This window comes from Mustela erminea, chromosome 7, assembly GCF_009829155.1.
Source record: "Mustela erminea isolate mMusErm1 chromosome 7, mMusErm1.Pri, whole genome shotgun sequence".
NCBI classification, from domain to species: Eukaryota; Metazoa; Chordata; class Mammalia; order Carnivora; family Mustelidae; genus Mustela; species Mustela erminea.
Genome location: NC_045620.1, coordinates 29,701,883 through 29,728,590, shown reverse-complemented (window position 1 = coordinate 29,728,590; position 26,708 = coordinate 29,701,883). Strand labels below are relative to the sequence as shown.

Here is a 26,708-nt window from a genome sequence, read left to right as displayed (position 1 = left end):
CAGCAGGCCCTGAGGATCTTCTTTGGGCCACTGTGGGCTGAGCTGGTCATAGGCCTCGGATATTGCTGCTGGATCCAAAAGGACAAAGGTGAGGAAGCAGAGGGCTCTGGCGCCCTCTATGGGAGACAGGAGGCTCTACAGAGATGCTGTCATAGTTGAGCTGGGGCCAGCGGCTGAGATCCCAACGGTTCCAAGGAATGAGAGATTTAATTAGTACCCTGGTTGCTCCATAAAAAGGCAGGGCTTCATCCCTCCACCGCCCACTTCTTAATAATGAACCCCTAGTATTTATCTGGGCACATCATCTATTGGAACAAAGACATAAGACCATGTGACTAACTTCTGGCTAGTGTGATGTAAGCAGAAATGAAATATGCAATTTAAGGAATTATCCTTAAAAGACGGGGGCATGGCCTGCTTTGTTCCTTCCTCTATCTTGCTTTCTGGAACGCAGATATGATGGCTGGTTTTCCAGTAGCCATCTTAGACCATGAGTGGAAGCGGCCCATTGAAGATGGCAGAACACACACACACACAAAAAAAGGGTTCTAGCTTCGTGACGGTTGGGCAGTTGCCACATCAGCCTTGATGCCAACCCTTACTATTTTATTTAAATCCCTATTAATTCTAATTTTCTGTATTTTAGCCAAAATTACTCTTCATTAAAAAAAAATATGCTTGGGGCACCTGGATGGCTCAGCCAGGATCCTCAGGGTTCTGGGATTGAGTCCCACATGGGGCTCCCTGCTTGGCAGGGAGCCTGCTTCTCCCTCTGCCTCTCCTTCTACCTCCCCCTGCCTGGGCTTGAGTGTTCTCTCTCTCTCTCTGATAAATAAATAAATAAATAAATAAATCTTTTAAAAAATCATACTTCTTTATTCCAGAACAAAAGTAAAACACATTATCCACATTTTACTAAGAGTAGCACCGTGAAACCATGAAATAAATTCATTTATTAACAAGATTTAATTTCATATTCAAGATTTCCCATGTCACGCATTGTCACTAAAAACATAATATGTGACATCTCTGCTCATTCTCTTTCCTAATCCTGCAAGGTTCTATTATTTTAAGATCTGTTATTCCTAGGACAGATTTTGATCTGATAGATTTAATTGCAAAGAGATGGAATTTCAGGATACAAAAGCCTGAGAATTGTTAAGAGAGTTTTCTTTCACCAACCATTACTCCTTTTATTTTACAATCTCCAAACAATAGGGATATAAAAGTGGCTTTGCATGCCGCCTTCAGCCACCTGCCTGAGGCTGAAACTCAGCTGCCCGAGTCAAGGGCCTGAGCTGGCCTTGGCTTCAGGGGCTGGAAGGTGGATGCCAAAGCTGTGGACCTATGAGTTACAGCCAAAGTCTTGAGAGAATTTCTTTCTTTTCTTTTCTTTCTTTCTTTCTTTCTTTCTTTTTTTTTTAAGGAACACACTTTTTTAAAAAAAAAAGATATTTATTTATTTGATAAAGAGAGAGGGAACACAACTGGGGGAGCGGCAGAGGGAGAGGGAGAAGCAGGCTCCCCACCAAGCAGAGAGCCCGATGTGGGGCTTGTTCCCAGGACCCTGAGATCATGACCTGAGCCAAAGGCAGACACTTAATGACTGAGCCACCCAGGTGCCCCTTTAGAGAATTTCTGAGCTCTCACTCCAGTGGCTGGAGCGAATGGAATGAGCTTTGTCCTTTCTATTATTTTCTTTTCCTTTTCCTTTTTCTTCTTCTTTTCCTTTTCCTTTTTCTTTTTTCTTTCCCTTTCCTTTTTCCTTCCTTCCTCCCTCCCTCCCTTCCATTCTTTTGAACTGTTTTAGGGTCGCATCAAAACGAGAAGAAGACACACAAATTTCCCATCCTCTTACCCCCACCACATGCATAGCTTCCCCCCATTATCAACATCCCCTGCCGATTTGTTGTCACTGATGAACCTGCATTGACACATTCTAATCACCTGAAGTCCGCAGTTCACATTCGGGTTCACTCAGTTCTGTACAGTCTGTGGATCTGAGCAGGTGTTTAAGGACATGCGTACGTCATGGTACTATACAGAACAGTTTCACTGCCCTAAAAAATCCCCTGTGCTCCACCTAGTCATACTTCCTTCCCCACTAACCTCTGGTAACAACGACCTTTATGCTGTCTTCCTAGTTTGGCCTTATCCAGAATGTCATATAGTTGGAATCAGCTGCACAGACCTCAAACTGAACCAGCAAGTCTCATTTTGGGGTTGGAGGGGGAAACAATGGATTAACCCATTGTGTTTTGGTCAAAAGAGGAAATGACTCAAGGTTAGGAGAGATACGCGGGGCTGCAGAGAGGCCAGAGTAAGTGACAGAGCGCTCATTTTTGTGGGACTTGAGGACTTCAGGGCAGAATGTCAGGAGACAGTTGCTTTGGGCCACTGTGACCTGGGATCCTGGGTTCATCCTGATTCAGGGTTTCATGTCTTATTTGATCTGTACCTGTGGGTTTGCCCCCAGGGTCCAGGGGGCCTGATCTGCCATAAATATGTAGGGGCTGAGTTGAATTAAGTTTGAGCCGTGAAATGAGAACTGTGTTGTCACTTGTGGTGGCCATTATTTGGAGCAATGAACTCCCTTCTCCATATGCTATGTGTCTGGCACATAGTAGGCCATCAATGAAATGGGCTCCAATTAAAAAAAAAAAAAGCCATTACTAGCCATGGTGGAGGGTTTCTTTTTCTGCCTCAGCAGGGGTTGGGGGATGCTGAAATCACATGTGGGTATAGTGGGTAGGAGAGACAGTGGGGAAGGGAGGGGGAAGCAGAGACACCCTTCCAGCCTAAGGAGTATCCTGGAGGTTGAGGGCCCTGTGTCTCCCATGACTGGGGCCTGCTTCTTGGCCAGGTGTGGGGGGGTGTTCTCAGAGTGTCCTGGTAGCATTGGGATACTAAGAGGTTCCCAAAGGGCTTGGAGAAGCAATACTTGCATCGGGGTACTCTGTAATGCTCCCTCATCCCAGGCTGGGCTTGTCTTCTTCTCAGTTGTCAGGAGGACCATGGGTAGAAAGTTCCCTTCCTCTTCTCTCGGACTCCCTGAAAAGGCCAGTGGCCGCAAAGAAGAGGAGAATGAACGTGGCTGGTAAACAGGACCACCCCCCCCCATTTCATTTTGTCTGAGAGTACACCCAGTGTGGCCCCAGATCCCACTTCTGCTTCCTCAAGTCCTTAAAGGCCTTCCCAGGGCCCTTCCCCTGCCTAGGAGGACTTTCCTGTCTTGGTATTACGCAAGGCCTCCAGCTGCCTCCCTGACCAGCCTCCAGGCTGAGGCTTTGGGAAAAGAGGAAGCAGCCTCTGAGCCTGGATCTCCTCTCTTGGGGTGGCAGAGCCCTGGGAAGCCACCAGCACCACGAGCATCTGGCCCTCGTTCCTGTTCTTCTTCCTGTGGTTCACCAGCCTTGCAGCCCCTTCCCCCTGCGGAGCAGGTACCCCCATCTCCGGAGTGCGAGAGGAGGGCTGGGAGAGGGGTTGGGCTGAGATTTGCTGGGGGGCATTGGGGGTGGGTGCTGGGCCCCAGACCAACTCAAGCCCGAGACACTAATCAAGGCTGCAGTCATTACCAGAACCCCCAAATCTTCCCCAACCCACACCCCGGTCCCAGTCCTCACACCTGTCAGCCCTCCCTCACCCTCAGCGACACGCGCAACATTTCCATCATCTCCATGCAGCCTCAACCCTGACCTTGATCCTCTCCTGACCCATCACTCTCCCCTCCACGTCCACCCAATTCCATCCCACACTGCAGCCGAAATTCATCTTCGCACCCGCCCTGGGGCCACCCACCATTCATCTTGGCCTCACAGGAGCCCAGTCCCACTCACTGCCCTCATCACCACTTCTTCCTCCCAGCAGGACCCCCAGCACTGCCTAGCACAGCCTGGGGCGCAGGAGCTTGGGCCGGATTGAAAAAGGAGATGTGAAATCTCTACTGCCCATTTCAAAGCCAGGCGACTTCATTTATGGGCGATAGGGCTTTTCACGCAAAACGTTTGGCTTAGGTTTGGGGCTTTCCACTCTTAGGAAGATCATATACTCTGGAGTCGCCCTCCTGTACCCTGATTTCTTATCTGTGGGGAAGGACACTCCAGATGTCTGTATCCCCTTATTTCCCTCCTTCTGCAGCCTGATAGGGAAGTTGAGGGGGGAGCCCTGGTACTAGGAAACAGAAACTGAGCCCTACATAGCTGTCTGTAGTGAAACTACGTCTGCCCTTCCTTCCCCAGGCCAGACTGGGCTCTGGGCTCAGAGGTCAGGGTTCAGCCAGCCCTCCCCACTTATCATGGGACACTTGGTCTCACATAGACTCTACCCGCCCGCCCACTCACTCTAGCACAGGCAGCAGCAGACTCAGGCACCCACCTTCCAGGCCATCCCAGTCCCACCCTGATGCAACATACACCAATTTTGAGAGTGGGGATTAAAGCCCATGTTCGGAGCACCCAAGACTTGAAGCTACAAAGATGAATCTCAGAGCCCTGAGCTTTCTGAGGTCTGGTGATCATTGCCTAAGGAAGAGGTTGTTTCAGGCTTACGGGGTCTGGTCCCCAGGACACCCACCCCCTTTCCTAGGACTGGCAATCACCCCTTTACCACCAGGGGGCGCAGGACGCCCACCAGTACACCCAGCTCAATCCAAGCCCTAGGAGCGCCTACCCCCTAGCCCTGAGGTTTCCAAATAGGGACAGGGTCTTCCTTTCGGGGGTCTGTTTTGCCTCTTCTTTTCCCAGGAAAGTTCTCTAGGATGAGGGTGGTCTTAGACGAGGTCTTAGGACGAGGGGTGAAACAGGATGAGTCAATGAATTGGACTCCGGTGGGACTTACCTCTTGGGTGTTGGGGCTGGGCTAAGTGTAGGTGACACCTACATGATGTGATTTGGGGTGGTTCTAGAAGGGGTCCTCTTGCATGTTTCAATAATCTCTGCTCTGTTCTGGGGTCAGTAGGTCTAAAATCCCACCATCCTGTAGTTTCACCATTGTCCCTTCCATGGCTCCAAATGGGAAGAGCAGGGGCCCTGGGGCCGACATGCCCCCCTCTTCCTCATGTCCCTTCTGTAGCAGAGCTGACCTTGTTACCCACCCACCCCAAACATGCCCTGAGCTGCCTTTCAGCCCAGCATCTGGGCCTTAGCTCCAGCCTGGGCCAGCATGAGCCTCTCTTGTGGCTTCTCCATCCTCCTGGGAGAGGAGCAGGCCTAGAGCCACCGAAAGAACTGGGAACGAGCCGCTGGGCCTCAGCCAATGACCAGCGCTGTCGGCTGGGTTCCCTGAGGAACAGTGCTCTTCCCGGCCTTCCCATGCCTTCACCTTTGCCCCACTCCCTGCAAAGACAGCCCTCCCCCCTTCACATTTGGCCAAGTATTATCATCCTGATGAACAATTCAGATCTCATTTAGGCCCTGGGTGTCTGCTCAGCCCCTCCCCAGGAGTGTACCCTGGTAGCCTCCAGAATCAGCTGGGCCCCATCCTGCGGCTGATGGGCTGGGGGCTGGGAGATGTTATGAGTTTCCTGTCCCCGCTCCCAGCCTCCTCAGGCTCACCCCCTCACTCTGCCAAGTCAGCGTTTAGGACCAGGGAGGATTGCGAAGTTGGCAACATGGGTTTTTGTTTGTTTGTTGTTGTTTTAAAGATTTTTTTTTTTTTTAAATTTGAGAGAGAGAGCACATGAATGGTGGGGGGGCAGAGGGAGAGGGAGAAGCGGGCTTCCTGCTGAGCAGGGAGTCTAAGGTGGGGCTCCATCCCAGGACCCTGATATCATGACCTGAGCTGAAGGCAGATGCTTCACCGACTGAGCCACCCAGGTGGCCTAGCAACATGGGTTTTGTATGCATGTTGTAAAATACACTTAACATAAAACTTACGTTTTTACCATTTTTTAACCATTTTAACCATTTTTAACCGTTTTAACCATTTTTTAAGTGTTCAGTTTAGCAGCATTAAATACATTCATGATATTGTGTAACAATCACCACCGTCAATTTTCAGGAATTTCTCATCATCCAAAAGAGGGACTCTGCTCTCATTAAACATGACCTCTCCACTCACTCCTCCATGCCCCTTCCTTGTCCCTGTAACCTCTAGTCTGCTTTCTGTGTCTTTGAACTTGCATACTCTAGGTACCTCATATAAGTAGAATCATGCAATATTTGCCCTTATGTATATGGCTGGTTTGACTTAGAATAATGGTTTCAGGGTTCACCCTTGTCACACGTGTCAGAATTTCGATCCTTCTTATGGCTGAATAATATTCTTTTTATGGATGGACCACCTCTCTTTCATCCATTCATCTGTGATGGGCGCTTGGGTTGTTTCCACCTTTTGGCTATTGTGACTAACGCTGCTATGAACACAAGTGTTCAAGTATCTGTTTGAGTCCCTGTTTTAAAATCTTTCAGTTGAGGGTCACCTGGGTGGCTCAGTGGGTTAAAGCCTTTGCCTTCGGCTCAGGTCATGATCCCAGGGTCCTGGGATCTAGCCCCACATTGGGCGCTTTGTTCAGTGGGGAGCCTGCTTCTTTTTCTCTCTCTCTGCCTGCCTCTCTGCCTACTTGTGATCTGTCTGTCAAATTAATTAATTAATTAAAATCTTTTTTAAAAAAATCTTCTGGTTGATACCTAGAAGCGGAATTGCTGGATGCTACGGTAATCTATGTCTGACTTTTTTTTTTTTTTTTTTAAGATATTTATTTATTTATTTATGTATCAGAGAGAGAGAGAAAGAGCACAAGCAAGGGGAGCAGCAGGCAGAGGGAGAAGCAGGCTCCCCCTTAAGCAAGGAGCCTGATGTGGGGCTCCATCCCAGGACCATGAGCTGAGCTAAAGGCAAATGCTTAACCGACTGAGCCACCTATGCACCCCTATGTCTGACTTTTGAGGAACTCCCAAACTATTTTCCACGGGGACTGTGCCATCTTACATTCCCATCAGAATGTAAAGTGGGGAAGCAGTGCATGGGGTTTCCCATTTCTCCACGTCCTCATCAACATTTATTATTTCCTGGTTTTGTTTGTTAATAGCCATTTTTATGGGTATGAAGTAGTAGCTGATTGTGGGTTTAGTTTGCATTTCCCAAATGATTCATGATGTTGAACATCTTTTTATGAGCTTTTTGGCCACATATATCATCTTCGGAGAAGCGTGTATTGAAGTTCTTACCCCATTTTTTTATTTTGGGTGGTTTGGGGTTTTTCGTTTGCTTGTTACTATTCTTGTTGGGTTGCAGGAGTTCCTTATATATTCTAGATATCAGCCCCTAATCAGCTAGATGATTTGCAGATACTTTCTCCCATTCTCTGGGTTGTCTTTTCACTCTCTTGATAGTGTCCTTCAATGTGTACAGAAGTTATAAGTTTTGATCAAGTCCAATTTATCTATTTTTTCTTTTGTTGTTTGTGCTTCTGGTGTCATACTTGAGAAGTCATTGCCTGATCCCAGGTCGTGGAGATTTTCACCTATGTTTTCTTCTCACAGCTTTATAGTTTTGGTAATATGTGTTTCTGGCATCTCTTGCTCTCAGATTCTTATCTGTGGCACCCCCTTAAAGCCTCATCTCCAGCAGGGCCCCCTGATGGCAGAGAGCCCACCTTCTTGTACATGGTAAACAGTAGGCATTTAATTCATGTTTGTGGGATATGTGTTGTGTGGGGCTTATGTCCTCTGCCCAGACTTGCCCTGCCACCAACTCCAGACACCCAAGGACCACACCCCTCTCTTGCTCACTACTGCAAGGCCTGGGGGCTCTGCTCTGCTTCAGGGTGCATGTCCTCAGTCCCAGCTTCTTGCCAAGAAGAAGGCAAGCACAGAGATGTCTGTGGGGTGGCTCCAAGGACCCCACAGGGGAAGTTCCGGCTAGAAGCCACCTTCAAGCTGCACCTTGAAGACTGAATAAGGTTTCAGCAGGCAAAGATCATTTGTGGTGGGGGCAGAGCTGGTCAGCTGGAGAGCCCACATGTAGATGGGACTTGGCCACAGACCTCGTGTGTGGCCAGCAGGGAATGGGGGCAGAACTGGGAGTGGGAACCCTGAGAACCTTTCAGGGATGTAAGAAGCTCTCAAAGGCAGCACTTTGGTCAGTGCTCAGTCGAGCCCCATTAGGGCCTACAGCTGGTAAGCCTGGTGGTAAGGAGACAAGTTTCAAGCCATCATCCTTGCTGGGTGCCTTGGAGTGAGTCCCTGGGCCTCTCTGGGCTCCAGTTCCTGCTGGGCTGGGTGGTGGGGAGGAGGTGGGGAAGTGGGAGGAAAGAGAAACAGATGTTCATCTGCTCTGGAGGAGTGTCCTTGAGGGGTTGGGAAAGCAGAACTTGGGGTGGGGCTGAGAGACACACAAAGGGCTTTCTGGGGCACGACACCAAGTGAAGGTATTCCTGGGTGTGGTCCACGCCAGGAACGTGGGATCCCGGCTCCCTGCTGCTGGCTGTGCGAGGGTCCTTGGCCACCCGGACCTCTCACTGGGGGTTTGAGGGCAGGCAGCAGAGCATGTGGGGACCGAGGGCTGGACTCTTAGCAGACTCTGAGGCTGAGGTGCCCTGAGGTGCCCTAGGAGGCCCTTGTGTACCCAACCAGCACACAAGGTATGTATCGCCTCTTAGGCACCAGAACCAGTGTGAAGCCTGCTATGGACTCCCTGTTCTGGCTTCTCCAGCTGTTCTCATTGATCTCAACAGGTAAGCTGTGCTGGTCTCGCCCGGCTCGCAGGGCCTGGCCCCGGGCAGACCGCACTGGGCCTGGTCACAGGTTTGTCTGCTGAGGTCAAAGGAGGGCTCAGGGAGGCAGTGGCTTGGAGTGCCCCCATGCTAAGGGGCTGCTCCAGGGGTGCCCGGCTGGGGGCTCATCTGGGGACAGGTCTGGGGGCTCTGCATGATACCAGGTCTTCATCATTCTCCTCTCTGTCTCACCCCACCCTCAGGCCTGTCCTCATGGGGTGTCTCCAGTCCCCAGGCTGTGAAGGGCGTGAGGGGGTCCTGCCTCATCATCCCCTGCGTCTTCAGCTTCCCAGCTGATGTGGGAGTGACCCGCGGCATCACGACCATCTGGTACTATGACTATGCGGGCCAGCGGCAGGTGGTAAGCCACTCGGAGAACCCCAAGCTGGTGGAGGCACGCTTTCGTAACCGTGCCCAGTTCTTGGGGCGCACAGAGCACAAGATGTGCAGCCTGCTGTTGAAGGACCTGCGGCCTGAGGATTCAGGCTCCTACAACTTCCGTTTTGAGATCAGTGAAGGCAACCGCTGGTCAGATGTCAAAGGCACTGTGGTCACTGTGACAGGTGAGGGGCAGGGTGAGCTGGCTATGGCCTGGAAGTGTGTCCCAAGCTGCTACTGGCCCCATTGACTCACAGCCCCAACCCTCAGTGTAAGCCCATCCCCGGCCTCTCCCAGCCCTGCATCTCCTTTGCATTCACCCTAAGTGGGGCTGGGGGTCGAAAGTAGTCTCTCCTTCCTCTTGAAGGACCCTGCCCAGGTCTCGCCCCTCAGCTGGGCTTTCTAGGGCAGGAGGCCTCCTGTGTGGTGAAGGGGAGTCCTGAGCCTCTGGTCTTTGTCTTCAGAGACGCCTGAGAAGCCCTCCATTTCCTCCCTGGCGGAGCTCCATGAGGGCATGGAGGCCTACTTCAACTGCTCTACTCCCTATGCGTGCCCAGAGGAGCACATCAGCCTGCAGTGGGAAGGCCAGGACCCCGAGCGCTCGGTCACCTCCAACCTCCAGGATCTCAGGCCCACAGGCATCAGCCACCTGGAGACCCTCCACATGGCCCTGTCGTGGCAGGACCACGGCCGGACCCTGCACTGCGAAGTCTCGGTGGCCAAGCAAAAGGCTCGGGGCGAGATTCACCTCCAAGTGCAATGTGAGTGTGCTGGGGGCCCCACCCTTGGGACTGAGCGCACTTCTGTGGCTCCCCAGAGGAAACTAGTCTCTTCTGCAGCCTGTAGAAAGAGAACCCTCGCCCCTGAGGCAGAGCCAGGTGCACTTGGACCTCCAGGCTCAGCCAGGGGGGAGAGACGCTGCAAAACCTTAAAAGTCACATTGAATGACTCCCTAGTACCTCCCGTCCCTGAGGCCAGGTTGGGCAGAGGAGGGGAGACACGAAGAGCCAGAGAACTGGGGGCCGGGGAGGGAGGACTTGGGGATTCAACCCAGCTCTGGAGGCTGCTGTGTGTTGGGGGGAGGAAGGTTCACCCTTTTCTTGCCTAAGGCTACTCAACAAAGAGGAGGTGGGAGGAAACCTGAGTTTCTACTTGATTATGCAACTTCCCATCATGGTAAAACATGGTGGCCTATTCTAGAACAAGGGCTGTTCACAGGCATCATCAGGCTAGCTGGGTCCACCACTAGCTGAGCAAACTGGGCAAGTTACTTGACTTTTGGGGCCTCCATGTCTACCTCTGTGAAGGAGAGGAGTTGTTCTCAAGGAACTGTTATGGAACTTGAAGGAGTGCTAAGCACATACCGAGCACTCTAAGATATTAGCTTCTGCTATTTTCATATTTCCCTAGATAAAGCATTTGAAAATAATAGCTTTTATAAGCCTATTTCCATAACCAGAGGATTTGGAACAAGATTTCTAGAAATGCAGATGTGCTGTATGGTTGGCTCCTTCCTTCCAAACGGGTTAACCATCCTCTCTGCCTTTGGCCCCCTTCATGAAGTGTTTGATTCCTTGCCAATAGCTACCAAAAGCCACCTAAGCAGGAAAGATGGTGCTCATGATCCCTAGATAGAAGAGAGGGTGATGGCCAGTGTCACGTGGCACAAAGCCTTAGAAGGCAGTGCAGGCTGGACGCTAGGCCTGCATTATTAGGCCCTCGGTGGAGAAGGAAGGAATCAGAACCTCCTCACGAGGTGGGGGCAGTGCCTGGCAGGGCTTCCTGAAAGAAGAGAGAAGTGGCACCATTGTCTTCCCTGGGCCCTTCCTCTGACGCCCTCCCCACCACCACCCTATGCCTTGCAGATGCCCCCAGGGGCGTGGAGATCCTTCTCAGCCCCTCAGGGCGGAACATCCTGCCAGGTGATCTGGTCATACTCACCTGCCGGGTGAACAGCAGCTACCCCGGCGTGAGTTCTATTCGCTGGATCAAGGACGGGGCACCGCTCCAGGTCGAGGGGCGTACACTGAGGATGTCCCAGGCAACCTGGGACGATGCTGGTGTCTACACCTGCCAAGCTGGGAATGGCGTGGGCTCTTCGGTCTCGCCCCCCATCAGGGTCCACATCTTCAGTGAGTCCTGGAGGAGCCCGGGTCTTGACTGGAGGGTGGGGCGGGGTCCCCAACAGGCCACTGTTTCTCAAGGGAGCTAGGCCAAAGCGCCTTCTGGGACACAGGTGTGGAGCCCTAGCCCTGCCCCAGATAGATGACAAACATCCCCAGCGGGGTGGGCGGTTGCAAGAATCCCAGCAAACAGGACAAAGAGATGCGGTGCCCATCCAGAAGGGGCCTGGTACCGAGCATGCAGGATTCGGGCTGATTGGCTACACCCCCAGGATGCTGGAAGATGTCTGAGTGTCCCCCAGCATGCCCTCTGCTGCCCCCACAGTGGCTGAGGTCCAGGTGAGCCCGGCAGGCCGCATCCTAGAGAACCAGACGGTGACACTGACCTGCAACACGCCCCAAATAGCCCCCAGCGAGCTGCGTTTCAGCTGGTATAAGAACCACGTCGTGCTGGAGGATGCCCACAGCCACAAGCTGCTGCTGCCCTCGGCCTCCAGGGCCGACACTGGCTTTTACGTCTGCGAGGTGCAGAATGCCTACGGCAGAGAGCGCTCCGGCCCCGTCAGCGTGGTGGTCAGCCGTAAGTGGCCAGGGTGGAGCTGCGGACAGGGGCCCCACAGGAGGGTGAAGAGCCTGGGCCTGGTCGGCTCTGAGCTCACACCCCAGCTCTGCAACTCTGGGCAAGCTTTCACCTCCCTGGGCCTGGGTGTCCTCCTGTTTTAGATCAGTTTTCATTTTGAATGAGTCAAGCTTACAGAAAGTTGCAAGAAGAATACAAAGAATTACCATACACTTTTAACTTAGATTCTCCATTTATTAACAGTGTGGTACATTTGTTCTCTGTCTTTATTTATTAATTTTTTTTTAAAGAGTGGGATTAGGGGGTGCCTGGGTGGCTCAGTGGGTTAAGCCTCTGCCTTCAGCTCAGGTCATGATCTTAGGGTCCTGGGATAGAGCCCCTCATCGGGCTCTCTGCTCAGCAGGGAGCTTGCTCCCCACCTCCCCACCCTCCAGCCTGCCCCTCTGCCTGCTTGTGATCTTCCTCTCTGTTAAAAAAAAAAAAAAAAAAGAGTGGGATAAGAGAGAGCACGGGTGCATGGTGCGGGGAGGCGCAGAGGGAGATGGGGAGAGAGGATCTTAAGTAGGCTCCACGCCTAGTGTGTGAGTCTTCTTGGGCTTGGCCTCACCACCCTTAGATCATGACTTGAGCTGAAATCAAGAGTTGGATGCTTAACTGACCGAGCTACCTAATAGATTTTATTTTTTAACAATAGTTTTAAATTTACAAAAATATTGAGCAAATAGTACAGAGGTTCCATGTATCTTTCCTGGCACAGTTTCCCCTATCACTTCCTGGATTAGTGTTGTGTATTTGTTATAATTACTGAACCAACACTGATACATTATTAACTAAAGTCTGTAGTTTACAGTAAGGTTCACTCTTTGTGTTGTACATTACAGGTTTTGAATAATATCATGTACTCATCTTGCAGTGTCATACAGAAGAGTTTCACTGCCATAAACGCCCCCCGTTCTCCATTTATTTATCTGTTGAATGCCTGACAACCACAGGCATAAAAAATTTTGCCTTTTCCAGAATGTCAAATAGTTGGAATCATACAGAAGGTAGTCCCTCTCTCTCACTCTCCTTTTTAAAGATTTTATTTATTCATTTGAGACAGAGAGAGAGAGAGCGCACGCGTGCACAAGCAGGGGGAAGGGTAGAGGGAGAGGGAGAAGCAGGCTCCCCACTGAGCAGGGAGCCCGATGTGGGACTTGATCCCAGGACCCTGGGATCATGACCTGAGTGAAGGCAGACACTTAACGGATGGAACCACCCAGGCGCCCCTTTTCTTGCCTTTCTTGACATTGAGACTTGAAGAGTATAGACTAGTTGTGTGAGTGTCCCTGTTTGTGTTTGTGTGGTTTGTGTAGACTGAGCCTGCATACCCGGGCAGCAACAGCGTGGGTGTGACTCTGGGTCCGTCCTGCTGTGTCACGTCAGGGGGCATGTGATGACAGTCTGTCCCATTGCTGGTAGTTCCTCACCCTGGCTCCTTGGATGAGGTGCTACCCGCTGCCGCCTGGCAGTTTTCCCAACTTCATAGTGGGCCCCCGACCCCCCACTCACAGAGTTGCCACAGCTGTTGACTGAGAAAACAAAGTGACTGGCTCCACTCAGGCACAAGTGTATTCGACTGGTCCTCAGAAGCTCTGGGGTTGCTCCCTTCAAGGGGTATTGCAGGGTCATAGCCTATAAAGTGGGATCCGGGATTGCCCCCATCTGAGGGTGACCAGCACCCCCTCATCTCCACGCAGACTCGCCCCTTGCCCCGGACCTAACGGCCTTCCTGGAGACACGGGAGGGGCTGGTGGGTATCCTCCACTGCTCCGTGATCAGCGAGCCTCTGGCCACCCTGACGCTGTTGCACAATGGCCTCATCCTGGCCTCCACGCCAGGGGAGGGAAACCACAGCTCACGCTTCAGTGTCTTCTCCACCCCCAACTCCCTGAACCTGGAGATCCGAGACCTGGGGCTGGATGACACTGGGGAGTACACGTGCTCAGCTACCAACTCCCTGGGGAAGTCATTGTCCACCTTGAACTTCCAGGCCAAAGGTAAGACAGGCATGGGGAGGGGGGCTGGTGAAGGGACACCAAGGAGGAGGCCTGCTCTGGTCTTTGTCCCAGGAGTCCAGGGGACTTAGCTGAGGGGACGAACAAGCTGGTTGGTTTTTAAAAAAATCACATCAAAGATCTGGGCTATAACCACCTGGGAGGTTCCTGAAGTCAAGGCAAAGGGGAAACGTGGCCGGTTGCATTATTCCTTTTGTACACATTTTGACTCTGAACTTGAAGGGCCCTTCATATCCACTGGTTTTTTTATTTATCAAACGTCTGGGGCAGGCTCTGCTAGGAGTCCGAGGCAGGAGGAAAAATAGAAAAGCGCAGTCGTCCATACCTTCATGCATGCATTGCCATTCCCTCCTTCTGAGGCTGTGGAGGACAGAGCTAATCAATTGTGCCAGGTTTTTGATGGAAGCCTGGGCTCTGGCTCACAATCCTTCTCGATCAAGCTGCAGCCAATAGATTAGAATTGGCATTGAAGGACAAACTCTCCTGATATCAAGACGTTCATGGAGCTAATGCCACGGAGTCCAGACCTACCTACAGTCATGTGGGGAGAGGAGAACCCTGGAGGTCTTCCTGCAGCCGGTGGCATGGGTGCAGCTGGATGCAGGGGACCTGAGCCTTCCTTACTCCCTCCTCTGCCAGTGGCGCACCTCCTCATCAGCCCCGCAGCAGAGGTGGTAGAAGGCCAAGGAGTGACCCTGAACTGCAGGAGTGGTCTGAGCCCATCGCCTGACATCCGCTTCTCCTGGTACCGGAATGGAGCCCTGCTTCTTGAAGGTTCCAGCAGCAGCCTTCACCTCTCTGCGGCCTCCAGCACCGATGCCGGATCTTACTACTGTCAGGCCAATGATGGCCACAGGGACAGCGGACCCTCCTCACCTGCCATCCTCACTGTGCTCTGTAAGCAGTCTTCCCACCAGCCCCTGCCTACCTGGGGAGGGTCAGCCCACAGAAGCCCACCAGCCACCTCCACCTCCTTCAGGCCCACCTGCCCCGGGGTCTAGATCAGGAAGGCAGCCACGGGCCTGGGCACCACAGAGCTGCCCGCCCAGGGCTGAAATGTGGAGAACAAGCTTGGGGCTTGCTCTGCCTCCCCATATCCTGTCCCTCAATCCCAGCCTCTTTAGGGCCCTCTACTTTTAGCCTCAAAGGCACCATGGGTACCTTGTCCAAGTTTTGTCCTGAGCTGGTCCCTAGGACACCATAATTTCATATATGTGCACACACCCTTCGGCTGTGCTCTCACAAGCTCCCATAGCCTTGACAGCAGAACCTCTCAGCACAGGGACTGTGGCCTATCAAGGGTGGATGCTTCAATATTAACCTGGGGGGGCCAATCAGAATCACACAATGTTATGCTAGCCCATACGACACCCTTGTCCAAGCTAGAAAATGATATTCCTTCCTCTGGGAAGACTCCGTACAGCACTAGAGCACAGCTGAGCATGAGGGCCATGGGCCGAATTCCTCCTCCTTTGGTTTGGTTGTCCTTGTGCAGTGAACAACCTACACAACTGTTCATGGCAATTCTGAGCACATGCCTTTGTTTGGTGTGTTGCGGGAGTGGATGTGGAGAACCCTGTGGAGGCCACGAGATGAATGCCTATGCTCTTCCTCCCTACAGATGCTCCACGCCAGCCCACGTTCACTGCCCAGCTGGACCCCGATGCTGCAGGGGTTGCGGCGAGACGTCAAGGGCTCCTCTTGTGCCGTGTGGACAGCAACCCCCCAGCCCAGCTGCGGTTGCTCCACAGGGACCATGTCGTGGCCTCTTCCCTGCCATTGGGCTGTGGGGGCTGTTCCCAGCGCCTAAAGGTCACCAGAGCCCCCAACCTGCTGCGTGTGGAGATCGGTGACCCGGTGCTGGAGGATGAGGGTGTGTACCTGTGTGAAGCCAACAATGCCCTGGGCAACGCCTCTGCTTCCACAAACTTCGATGCCCAGGGTGAGTCAGTGCAGGGAATGGGTGGTTCAGGGTCAGGGGCTGGTACGCTGGACACTCCAAATCTCTCTGCCATCCAGGGCAGGTCTATTGGGTGAAACCACATCTGTTCGGCCATGGGAACTCGTTTTTCTCCCCAACCCCATGGGCACGCCAGGGAGGGGTCTCCTTCCTGCCTTCTCCATGCTGGGAGGCTGGGCCCCCACCCCAGGGGGGGAGGCAGTCAAGGGGAAGCCTGTCTCAGGTGGCCTGTACTGCTCGCCCTCCAGCCACCAGCCTGGTCATCACCCCATCCCACACGCTGCTGGAGGGCATCGGAGCCAACCTGACCTGCAGTGTGAGCCGGGAAGCCGGCGGCCCTGCCAACTTTTCCTGGTTCCGGAACGGGGCGCTGTGGGCCCAGGGCCCCCTGGAAACCATGACGTTGCTGCCTGTGGCCAGAACGGACGCTGGCCTCTATGCCTGCCGCATCCTCGCCGAGGCTGGGGCCCAGCTCTCTGCCCCGGTGCTCCTGAGTGTGCTCTGTGGGTGACGGGCAAGGGCAGGGTTGGGTGCTCGGAGGGTGGGGGGGTGCGCAGTGCAGGGGAACGGTCGTGAGGGGCAGAGCATGGCTTGGGTGTGAGCAAGGGCAGGCCTGGACTGCGTGTGTGGATGGGAGGTGTGCTGTGGTGAGCAGGACGGGGTGTGGCCTGAGCTCCTTCCTGTCTGCAGATCCCCCAGACCTTCCAAAGCTGTCAGCACTCCTGGATGTGGGCCAGGGCCATGTGGCTGTGTTCGTCTGCACTGTGGACAGTCACCCTGTGGCCCAGCTGGCCCTCTTCCACGAGGAGCACCTCCTGGCCACCAGCCTGGGGCCCTTGCTCCCGCTCCGTGGCCGCCTCCAGGTCAAAGCCACAGCCAACTCCCTGCACTTGGAGGTCCGAGACTTGAGCCTTGGGGACTCTGGAAGCTATCGGTGCGAGGCCACCAATGTCCTCGGATCCACCAATACCTCCCTCTTCTTTCAGGTCCGAGGTGAGTGTCCGGTCCCTAGGGCCCACGTGCCCTGGGGGCTGCTCTGGCCAGGCTTTGGGCTGTGTCATGTGGATTTGGGGTAGAAATGTGAGCCTTTTTCAGTGACGGTCAGGGGAGTTTCTAGCCAACCAGCAGGCCTCCTTTGGTCTCCAGCTGGATACCTTTCCCTGTAATCACTTGGGTCATCCATGCTGGGTCCAGCTCACTCTTGGGACAACGGCCCTTGGCATGATCTAAACCCCTCTGATTTCAGTGTTCTATGGGGTCAAGCCAGCATCTGTCCTGAGCTAACTTGTGCAGGCACTGCACCTGCCACAGGGTTGGAAGTCCCGTTAGCTGGACCTTCTGGTAGGTGAGATATGACCGACAGAGTGAAACTGTAGCTCCACGTAGTGAGTGGTAAAAGCCAGGACAGACCAGGGCAGGGGAGTTGGGAGCAGGACAGGGGGAGGCATGGAGCTGAAGTGGGGCCTTTTGGTGGTGGTCTCATAGGGGGCCTGTGGCTCCAGGACATAGGATTGGGGTCCTCGTGTGGACATACACATAGTCCCAGGCTGGGGGAGAGGGCATGGGGGAGGGCCCTCACCTGCCCTTGGTTTCCCCCTGCAGGAGCCTGGGTCCAGGTGTCTCCATCACCTGAGCTCCAGGAGGGCCAGGCCGTGGTCTTGAGCTGCCAGGTGCCAGCAGGGGTCCAGGAGGGGACCTCATACCTCTGGTACCAGGATGGCCAGCCCCTCCCAGAGTCAAACTCAGCCACGCTCCGCTTCACGGCCATTACTCTGAGCCAAGCTGGGGCCTACCATTGCCAAGCCCAGGCCCCAGGTTCCGCCACCACGAGCCTGGCTGCACCCATCAGCCTCCACGTGTCCTGTAAGCTTTCATCCTGTCCATGTTTTTGGGGGGGTGAGGGACACAAGGGACAGATAGAGGAGGGGCTGGGCAAGCCCTGCCTCCATGTGAGAGTGCTAGAGAAGGACGGGGGTTCCTGACCACTCGCTACCTCCTGTAGACGCCCCTCGCCAGGCCACACTCACCACCCTGATGGACACGGGCCCTGGACGACTGGGCCTCCTCCTGTGCCGTGTGAACAGTGACCCTCCAGCCCACCTACAACTGCTCCATGGGGACCACCTCGTGGCCTCCACCCTACAGGGTGTGGGGGAGCTGGCCAGCCGCTCTCCCCGGCTGCAGGTGGCTGTCGCTCCCAACACACTACGCCTGGAGATCCACAGAGCGGTGCTGGAGGATGAAGGCATCTACACCTGCCAGGCCAACAACACACTGGGCCAGGCCTCAGCCTCTGCCCTCTTCGATGCCCAGGGTCAGTGTGAGGGTGTGAGTGTGTGCATGGGGGGCTCCTTTAAGAGAAGAGAGGAGGCTGGAGAAGGTTCTGGAAGCCTGAGGGACAGGCAGGTGGGCTGAACATAGGACAGCCTCCTTTCAGGACAAATGACTCCAGACTTGGCTTTCACAGAAGAGCCTTTTTTAGAAACAGATGTTTGCCTGGATGTCCAGTGGATAAATCAGAAAAGGGAGGGCGGGGTGTTCAAGGAGAAAATACTGCAGCCCAGGCAGGCTTGTGTTCTTCCATGTGCCCATCAGAGTCAGGGAGGGCTTAGGGTACCCCGGGGCCCTGCAGAACCTTGGTTTGGACCACCTGAGAGATGGTGAGCTGTTTCCCATGTTCAATCTTGAGCCCCTTGTACATGTTTCTCTTCCTCATGGAGACAAGAGACTTGCTTTACACAGCTTCACAGTCTAACCCGTGTCCCCGGCCCTCTTCCTTCCCCAGCTGTGAGTGTGCAGGTGCAGCCTAGGGCCGTTGTGCAAGAGGGGCAGCTGGTGAACCTGACCTGCCTTGTGTGGACCTCGAACCTGACCCAGCTCACCTACACGTGGTACCAGGATGGGCAGCAACGCCCAGGTGCCCACTCCATCCTTCTGCCCAATGTCACAGTCACGGACGCTGCCTCCTACCGCTGTGGTGTGGTGACTCCTGGCCAGGCACCCCACCTCTCCAGACCTGTCACTCTGGATGTCCTCTGTGAGTTTGGTTGGATGCAGGATGGGACAAAAAAGAATGACGGCAGCCCACAGGGATCAAGGGTGTGGCCAGAGCCCCACAGATGTCTGACTCAGGAACCCAGACCCCATCAATCTGAAGAAGCCCAGGACAAGGAGCGTTGAGTCAGGGTCAGAGTGGATAGCTTCTTTCTGGGCAGAGGAGACTCAGTTGGGCAACTAGGGGCCCTTGCAATAGGGAGCCAGGGCTCTCCTGCTTTGAATGCTGCCTCTGAACTGGCCTCCTGTGTGTGGTCTCCGAACTGTTTCCTTTGGTGTCCCTATAGACGCTCCCCGCAGCCTGCGCCTGACCTACCTCCTGGAAAGCCGGGGCGGACGGCTGGCTCAGGTACTGTGTACTGTGGATAGCCGCCCACCAGCCCAGCTAGCCCTCAGCCATGCTGGCCACCTCCTGATGTCTTCGAGCACAGCCTCTGTCCCCAACACTCTGCGCCTGGAGTTGTGGGAGCCCGGACCCAGCGATGAGGGGCTCTACAGCTGCTCCGCCCACAGTCCTCTGGGCCAGGCCAATGCCTCCCTGGAGTTGCGGCTAGAGGGTGAGGCAGGGCTGGAGGCCGAGCCCAGTGGGGAGAGAGGGACCAGCTGTGGTCTCTGGCTGGGCCTTGCTGACCCTGGTCTCCCTGATCCAGGTGTGCAGGTGACCCTGGCTCCATCTGCCGCTGTGCCTGAGGGGACCCCCGTCACAGTGTCCTGTGAAGACCCCGCTGCCCGCCCACCCGTTCTCTATGCCTGGTACCACAACAGCCGTTGGCTGCAGGAGGGACCAGCTGCCGCCCTCTCAATCCCAGCAGCCACACGGGCTCACGCGGGGGCCTACTCCTGCCAGGTCCAGGACGCCCAGGGCACCCGCAGCTCCCGGCCCACCGCCCTGCAAGTCCACTGTGAGCCAGGGCCCTTGGCTGGGGGTGCTGAGGCTGAGAGCAGGCAGAGGGCACTTCTGGGCCTTCGTGGGGGTGGATGCAGGACCGTAGCAGATCTTGGAAGGGGCACTTGGGCAAAGAAGAACATTGGTGATGAGAAAAGGGTCCTGAGAACCCCACCTGGGGGACTCTGTCCATGAGGTGTCACTTTGAGGAAGTGACCTTTCATCCAGAGGCTTCAGCCTCACCAATGCCAGGCGGGTGGGCCATGGACGGTCCAGGGTATCCAAACAAGGCCTCCAACTATGTGCTGTCGTGCTCCCAGATGCCCCTCGGGATGTCATCCTGTCGTCCTTTCGGGACTCCAGAGTCGGCTCCATGGCCGTGTTGCAGTGTACCGTGGACAGCGAGCCCCCTGCTGAGCTGGCCCTGTCCCGTGACGGCAAGGTGCTGGCCACCAGCCCGGGGGTCCACGGCTTGGCATCCGGGACAGGCGCCGTGCAGGCGGCCCGAAATGCCCTGCGACTGCAGGTGCGAGACATACCGTCCGGTGACAAGGACACTTACATGTGCACAGCCCACAACTTCCTGGGCTCGGTCAGCACCACAGGGCAGCTGCAGGGGGAAGGTGAGTGGGCCAAGGGAGAGGGGAAGGACTCAGGCACAGCGGGGCCTTGTGTATACGAGGGGCGGGCTGACCAGAATGGATAGCTAGAGCCCTGCCCCATCTGATGGAGGAGGAACTCTCTCCCTGGAGGCTGTTGCCCAGCCTGAGGGGAAGAAGCAGCCTTGCCCTTGCAGAACTCTGCAAGTTCTCTGCAAGAACTCTGCAGCCGTGTGGAGGGCCCCTCGGAGGCAGTGGAGACAGAGCCCCGCCCTCACAGAACCCAATCTGGGGTGGAAGCACAGACCTGCTCTGGGGAAGCCTGGGGTGGGAAGAGAGACCCAACCCTACCTTTAGGGGGCTCAGTGTGAGGGATGAGATAGAGCCCCACGTTTGAGGAGTCCCATCTCCGAGCAAGACACAGCCTCATCCGTTAGAAAGCCTGGTTTGTAGACAAACCACCCTGTCCCAGAGGTACCCAGTGCAAGAGATCTCAGTCTTTTTTTTTTTTTTTTAAGATTTTTATTCATTTATTTGAAAGAGAGAGAGAGAGACGGTGAGAGAGGGAACACAAACAAGGGGGAGTGGGAGAGAGAGAGAAGCAGGCTTCCCGCTGAGCAGGGAGCCCGATGCAGGGCTCGATCCCAGGACCCCAGGATCATGAGCTGAGCCAAAGGCAGGTGCTTAACCGACTGAGCCACCCAGGTGCCCCAAGAGATCTCAGTCTTTTGAGAGAGCCACAATCTTACCTCTGTGGGCCCCAAATCAGAACAGATGTTCCCATAATACACCAAGGCCTCTGCGATGCCCAGATCCCATCCACAGGCTCCCTGACCTCCTCCTGGTCCTTGGCCTGCAGGGGTGCGTGTGGTGGCCGAGCCAGGGCTGGACGTGGCTGAGGGGGCACCGCTGAACCTGAGCTGTCGCCTCTCTGGTGGTCCCAGACCCATGGGCAACTCCACCTTCGCTTGGTTCTGGAATGGCCAGCGACTACATGTGGAGCCTGTGCCCACCCTTGCCTTCGCCCACGTGGCCCGCGCCCAAGCCGGGGCATACCACTGCTGGGCTGAGCTCCCCAGTGGGGCCACCACCTCTGCTCCAGTCATGCTCCGGGTGCTGTGTGAGTACAACCCCCCACCCCCTGTCCACATCTCACCCGCCTGCCTCGGGTCCTCCTCCTCTTCTGTCTGCAAAGAGCAAAGACTTTGTAGGGATGGAGTCCTGGGTTGGAGGACTCCCGCTGCCTGCTTGTGTGACCTTGTACACCACTGCCTGGCTTTCCTCATGTGCAAAATATCAGCCCCCTCACCCAGTGAGGAGCCCAGGGGATACTGCATGCAGAGTGCCTGGGTCCCCGTTCCATCCCTCATCCAGGCCCCCACGCAGGATCAGCCAGTTGTGGCTGCAGTCACAAACCCCGCGAAATACAGAGCTTCAGGTGACAGCCGTTGTGTTTGCTCCTGATGCTGGGGGTCAGAAATTCAGGTGGAGCAGAGCTGGGCAGGGCTTCGACTGGTCTCTGTCATTGTCTCGTAGCTAGCTGATTGAGGATGGCTGCATCCTCACGGCCGGCAGCTGGGGCTGGCCTGACCTTCCTCCCGGGTTGTGTTTGCAGGAGGCCAGAAGCTGTGAGGCCCCTTGAGGTCTAGCCCTGAAGCCACATAATATCACTTCTGCTTCCTAGTGGTCAGAGCAAGGCACAGACCAAGGAGAGGGGCAAGGGGTTCTACCCCGTCATGTGGCGAGCTGCAGTCATCTTGCCTGGGTTGGCGCTGGTGTTCTGCAACTATTATGCCCCTCTGTGTTCCCACAGACCCTCCTGAGATGCCCTCCATGACGGTCTTCGTGGAGCCTGAGGGCGGCCTCCGGGGCATCCTGGACTGCCAAGTGGACAGCGAGCCCCTAGCCAGTCTGAGTCTCCACTTCGGCAGGAGGCTGGTGGCCTCCAGCCAGCCTGGCATGGCTCCCGCTGAGCCCCACATCCGCGTCACAGCCACCGCCAACGCCCTGAGGGTGGACATGGAGGAGCTGAGGCCCAGCGACCAGGGGGAATACGTGTGCTCTGCCTCCAATGCCCTGGGCTCTGCGTCCGCTTCTACCTACTTTGGAACCAGAGGTGGGGGGTGGGGGGAGGGTCTGTCTCCCAGGCCCCTCTGTAGGAAGGCCCATAGGCTTCCTTCTGAGGTCTTCGCTGAATCCTTTCTGCTGTGATCAGTTTGTCTAACTAGTCTAACTTAATGCTCGGTTGCAAGGGAAAGCTTCTGAGATAAAGTGAGAGCTAGAATGGTTTTCATCTCGGGGGAGTCCCCTTGGGAGGGAGCGCTGGAGGCCTGGAGCCGCCTTCTGAACCTCACCCCTGCATTCCAGCCTTGCACCATCTGAGTCTGTTCCAGAAGCTACTCTGGGTCCTGGGGCTGCTGCTGGGCCTCCTCTTCCTGTTGTTGGGCCTGGGGGCCTTCTACGTCTGGAGGTGGGTTCAGGGCTGGGGGGGGATGGGGTCACCTTGTCATCCCCCACTTCCCCTCAACATTCCCTCGTATCTCTCTTACCAGATGCACGGGCTCTGTACTTTCTAGCCTGTCCCTCTTCTTCCCACTGCTCCAAACTTGGGAATTGCTTCTAGAATCGTCTTTCAAGCCCTCTTGCTGTAGTTTTCTTTCTTCATCTGGAGCCCATCTGTGTAAAGAAAGGGCTGGGAGGGAAGGAAGAAAGATAAGGTCCCCCGCTCCCCACAATGCTCCCACTGCTCTGTTCAGTGAGCAATCTGGGGCTAAGTAAGCGCTTGGGGTCCGGGGAGGAAATGGGGGTACGCAGGGGAAGTGAAGAGACCCTCTGAGTCCGCTCTTGCTGTTGCAGGAAACAGTTTTGTAAGCTGAGCATGGGTGAGAATTTGGTGGAGATGACTTCTCAGAAGCAGACCATGCAGGTATCCATCTGTCACGTGGGCCCAGGCAGACACGACGCCTGGCTAACCCACTGGGCAGGGCTGGTGCACAGAGACAGCTCTCGTATGTAGGACGGGCCCTGGGACTAGGGGGAGACTGGGGAGAGAATACAGAGAACCAGGGACCTCCGGAGAGACAGGGAAGCCCCATTTTAAATGGGGCACACAACAGTCACGTGTTTGCTCGCCAGGCATGATGGGTATATTGTAGGCCAGCGTGACTGTCGAGTTCTCTGTGGGAGCTGCTGGTAAGGTGACTGGGGCAGACATTCTGACATAGCAGCTTCTTGACTTTCAAGATGCATCCTGGAACACAGAACCCCAGCTGGGTTCTCTCTTCCCTACTCCGCAGTCTGCCTATGTCCCTGGGCAGGGGTGAAGGTCTGTTTTCCCTTCCCAGTGACGTGTCCCCTTCTGCAGATCATCCGGTTTTGCGGGGGTGGGGCTGGGCTCACAGCCTCATTGCCAGCCAGGCACAAGCTCCCCAGTCCCCTGGGGACCCTCACCTAAGGTTTGAGGTCTGGGGAACTGCTCTCCAGAGTTAGAGGCCATGGGATGACCACTCCCAGAGCCCTCCTTGTCACCAGGATTTTCTCTGCGGGAAGCTCACTGATCCTGATCCTGATGCAGCCGCAGGTGGGCCCTAGTCCTGTGCTCTGCCCCTGAGCTGATCTGTGGCACTGTCTACCCTCAGGAGGAGGAGGTCACCAGAAACTGTGACAACCTGGGCCTCATGAACAAGGCAGCACTGAGTCCTGACTCCCTCTGTGAAAACAACTCTACAGCATCTGACTTTCTATGACCCGGATCCAAATCTCTTGCCAAGAAAAATGGGCGCGGAGAAGTAGAGGTGAACCTTAATCTACCCAGGAGGGTGCTGGCCCTGGGGGACTCTGAGGATAAATGAGTGCCCATGTTGTCTACTTGTCTTTTCCTTTTCTCTGGACCTCATCTCTCCCTTTATCTTCCAATGGATGGCCCCTCACATCTTTTCCTTCCAAGCCCACCCTGGACTTTTTGGATGGATTAGAAAAGAAGAGGAGCTTCCTACATCCTCCCAGGCCGACCAGAGTACTCCATAGGAGCTGGACTAGAAGTTAGGCTGCACTAACAAGAGGCCAAATACAGTAACTTCAGTATGAGGACATGTTACTTCTCTCTCCCATACTAATCTGGATATGCTATGGTAGTTTAAGATGTCAGAATTCGGGAGCATTCTATCTTCTTTTTCTCCATCCCTGAAATGGTACCTTTGACTGTGAGGTTCATGGTGGCCCCACTGTGTTGACATTCCCTCCAGCAAGAAGAGGAGTTTGAAGGCACACCCATTCCCATTGTGGACAGAAGTTGCAGGTCATTTTTACTCACTCTCCATTGGCTGGAGTTGAGTCAAGCAGCCACCCCAAGCTGCAAGAGATTCTGAGAAATATAGTTTTGGTTCTGTTTCCAAAGGACTCCCCAACCACGGACTCATGCCCGAGACTTCTGACATTGGTGAGAATGCTGCCGGCAGGCCACGTTTGCAGTGCCTGTCTACTGAAGGCCAGGATGTGTCCCTGGTCATTCTGTTCATGGGCTTCCCAGAAGAGGGAGTCCCTCTCACACATTAAGACTGAGGAAATTAAGATGGTTTGGTGTTCCCTAGGGAAAAGGCATGCCAGGCAATGGGGTTGCCTGAGCAGGCATTTTATCACGCCCTTGGAAAAAGAGGGGCCCCCATTTCTACCCCCAGGGAGTATGGAGAGCATCCTTATTTCTGCTCCAAGTACATCCCTCTCTGTGATCAAGTGGGCTCGCTCGGTCTTCCTGGGGGCTTGTGTGCCAGGGGCTGTTATGCAGAATGAGGGTCACAAAGAAGGAATAACTTGCTCCCAGGAAGTCAGTGCCTGAGAGGGGCTGGTTCTTGGGTGGGCTAGTGTTTCCCCTCACAGCCTGGTGGCAGATGGTAGGAGACGCAAAGACCCTGCCTGGGATTTGGGTTGAGAAACTGGGAGAGCAGTGGGGAGATGTCCTAGGGGCTAACAGGTTGGAAAGAAATTGGAGGCTGAGTAAGCTCCATGGAACCGTGGCCAGAAGCTTCCTGGTCCCAGGTTTCATTCCTTGCAGTGCCTGATTGCCAGACTCTTCCTGGGGGAGCCTGTCTGGCGTGTCCTCCCAATAAACACCCATCCTGTGATGTTACCAGAGTGAGTCTCTTTCTTGCAACCCAAATGGCTGCACCGCAACATGGATCTGAATGTGAATGCAGCTCCTTCTGGGAGACTGCCTGCTGGAGGTGGCCGGCAAGTGCATATTACATGACGTTTGCCACAAACTGCCTTATGTTCAAGAGATGAGCGCTCTCTCCTGCTCCTTGAGGCTCTAGGTCCTGCTCACCTTCTCGGTCTACATGACCAGCACCTCGCTTGGCACGCAGTATGTGAGCACTTAGTAAGCACTGGTTTTTCCATATTGTTGTCTGGGGGGAGGGGTGGGGGTGGAAAGTGTGCACTAAATCCAGAGGTGGGACAGAGACAGAACAAACCGAATGTGGCCAGATGTTCTTAGGCTGTCCAGGGAAGAGAGGGTGAGGGGAGGAGTCCTTCTGCGCATCTCCAAGGGGGCGTAGGTCCACCTGGGAATGGAAGGTTCTCAGAGGGGTTAGCTGTGTCTACCTCTGGAGGTCTGAGGCGCCTCAAGACTTCTGAAATAAACTCGTACTTCAGGTGTGACACACAAACAGAAAACTGCACATACTATAAGCACACAGCTTGATGACTTTCCAAAAAGTGACCAAGCCAGTGCCACTGGCACCCAGATCAAGAAACAGACCAGCACCAGCACTCCAGAGTCTCCCTTGAGCCCCCTCTCAATTGCAAGCCCCCTGAAGTGAACTTCAAGCTTGCTATCTAACACCAGGGATTTGATTGGCTTGTTTTTGAATTTTATATGAATGGAATAGTATAGAATGATGACTTTGGAAAATCGTCTGACATTATCTTTTAAAGCTAAAACTGTCTAGCCCTCTGACCCTGAAATTCCACCCTGGGTAGTTATGCCAAAAGAAGGGCTCTGTCCACCGTGAGGCTTATAGAGGAATGTTTATAGTCACCCTGTTCTGGGTCATTCTTCAGAATGCGTCTTGTTTACAGATGGTGAATGTCACCCATTACGTAAGCACTTTGGAGATTTAACTCTCCGTGGTTTGCCTTCTGCCCAGGACACTCCCCAGTGTCCCCCTGGAGAGTGACTCCAGCAAGACACTGGAGACATCATCTTTCCCACAGCGGCTACTCGTGAGATCCAGCTTCCTCAGCTTTGGTCTAGTGGTCCCATCCCCTCCTCTGCAGCCTCCAAATAAATAGTTGCTTGGAGATTTCTGCAGAAAATTCCTCGGATATACTTAGACATATCTCATCCGGGTTGGAAAGGCGT

At 54.6% G+C, this 26,708-nt stretch overlaps 1 protein-coding gene and 1 long non-coding RNA gene across 4 annotated transcripts in view; one reads left to right on the top strand and one right to left on the bottom strand.

The window, feature by feature from the left end:
* The first annotated feature begins 3,233 nt into the window (after window positions 1-3,233).
* Window positions 3,234-25,470, top strand: SIGLEC1 (sialic acid binding Ig like lectin 1). Of its 3 annotated transcripts, none has more exons than XM_032351277.1 (22): window positions 3,234-3,440; window positions 8,600-8,674; window positions 8,917-9,276; window positions 9,556-9,852; window positions 10,957-11,223; window positions 11,540-11,794; window positions 13,534-13,833; window positions 14,491-14,748; window positions 15,473-15,793; window positions 16,060-16,314; window positions 16,502-16,804; window positions 17,414-17,674; window positions 17,814-18,125; window positions 18,597-18,848; window positions 19,153-19,422; window positions 19,516-19,767; window positions 20,072-20,374; window positions 21,210-21,470; window positions 22,164-22,466; window positions 22,718-22,820; window positions 23,207-23,276; window positions 23,989-25,470. In XM_032351277.1, exons 2-22 carry the CDS (start codon window positions 8,626-8,628, stop codon window positions 24,094-24,096), a joined length of 5,160 nt encoding a protein of 1,719 aa, XP_032207168.1. In that variant the 5' UTR covers window positions 3,234-3,440; window positions 8,600-8,625; the 3' UTR covers window positions 24,097-25,470. The 3 variants fall into 3 exon arrangements, with proteins under 3 accessions (XP_032207168.1, XP_032207170.1, XP_032207169.1); XM_032351278.1 differs by lacking the exon at window positions 3,234-3,440 and adding an exon at window positions 7,822-8,368; XM_032351279.1 differs by lacking the exon at window positions 11,540-11,794.
* Window positions 22,819-26,708, bottom strand: part of LOC116595197 — an 8,655-nt gene continuing 4,765 nt past the window's right edge. Inside the window, exon 3 of the long non-coding RNA XR_004287561.1 lies at window positions 22,819-23,042. This is a non-coding gene — a long non-coding RNA (uncharacterized LOC116595197). The remainder of the gene's footprint in view (window positions 23,043-26,708) is intronic.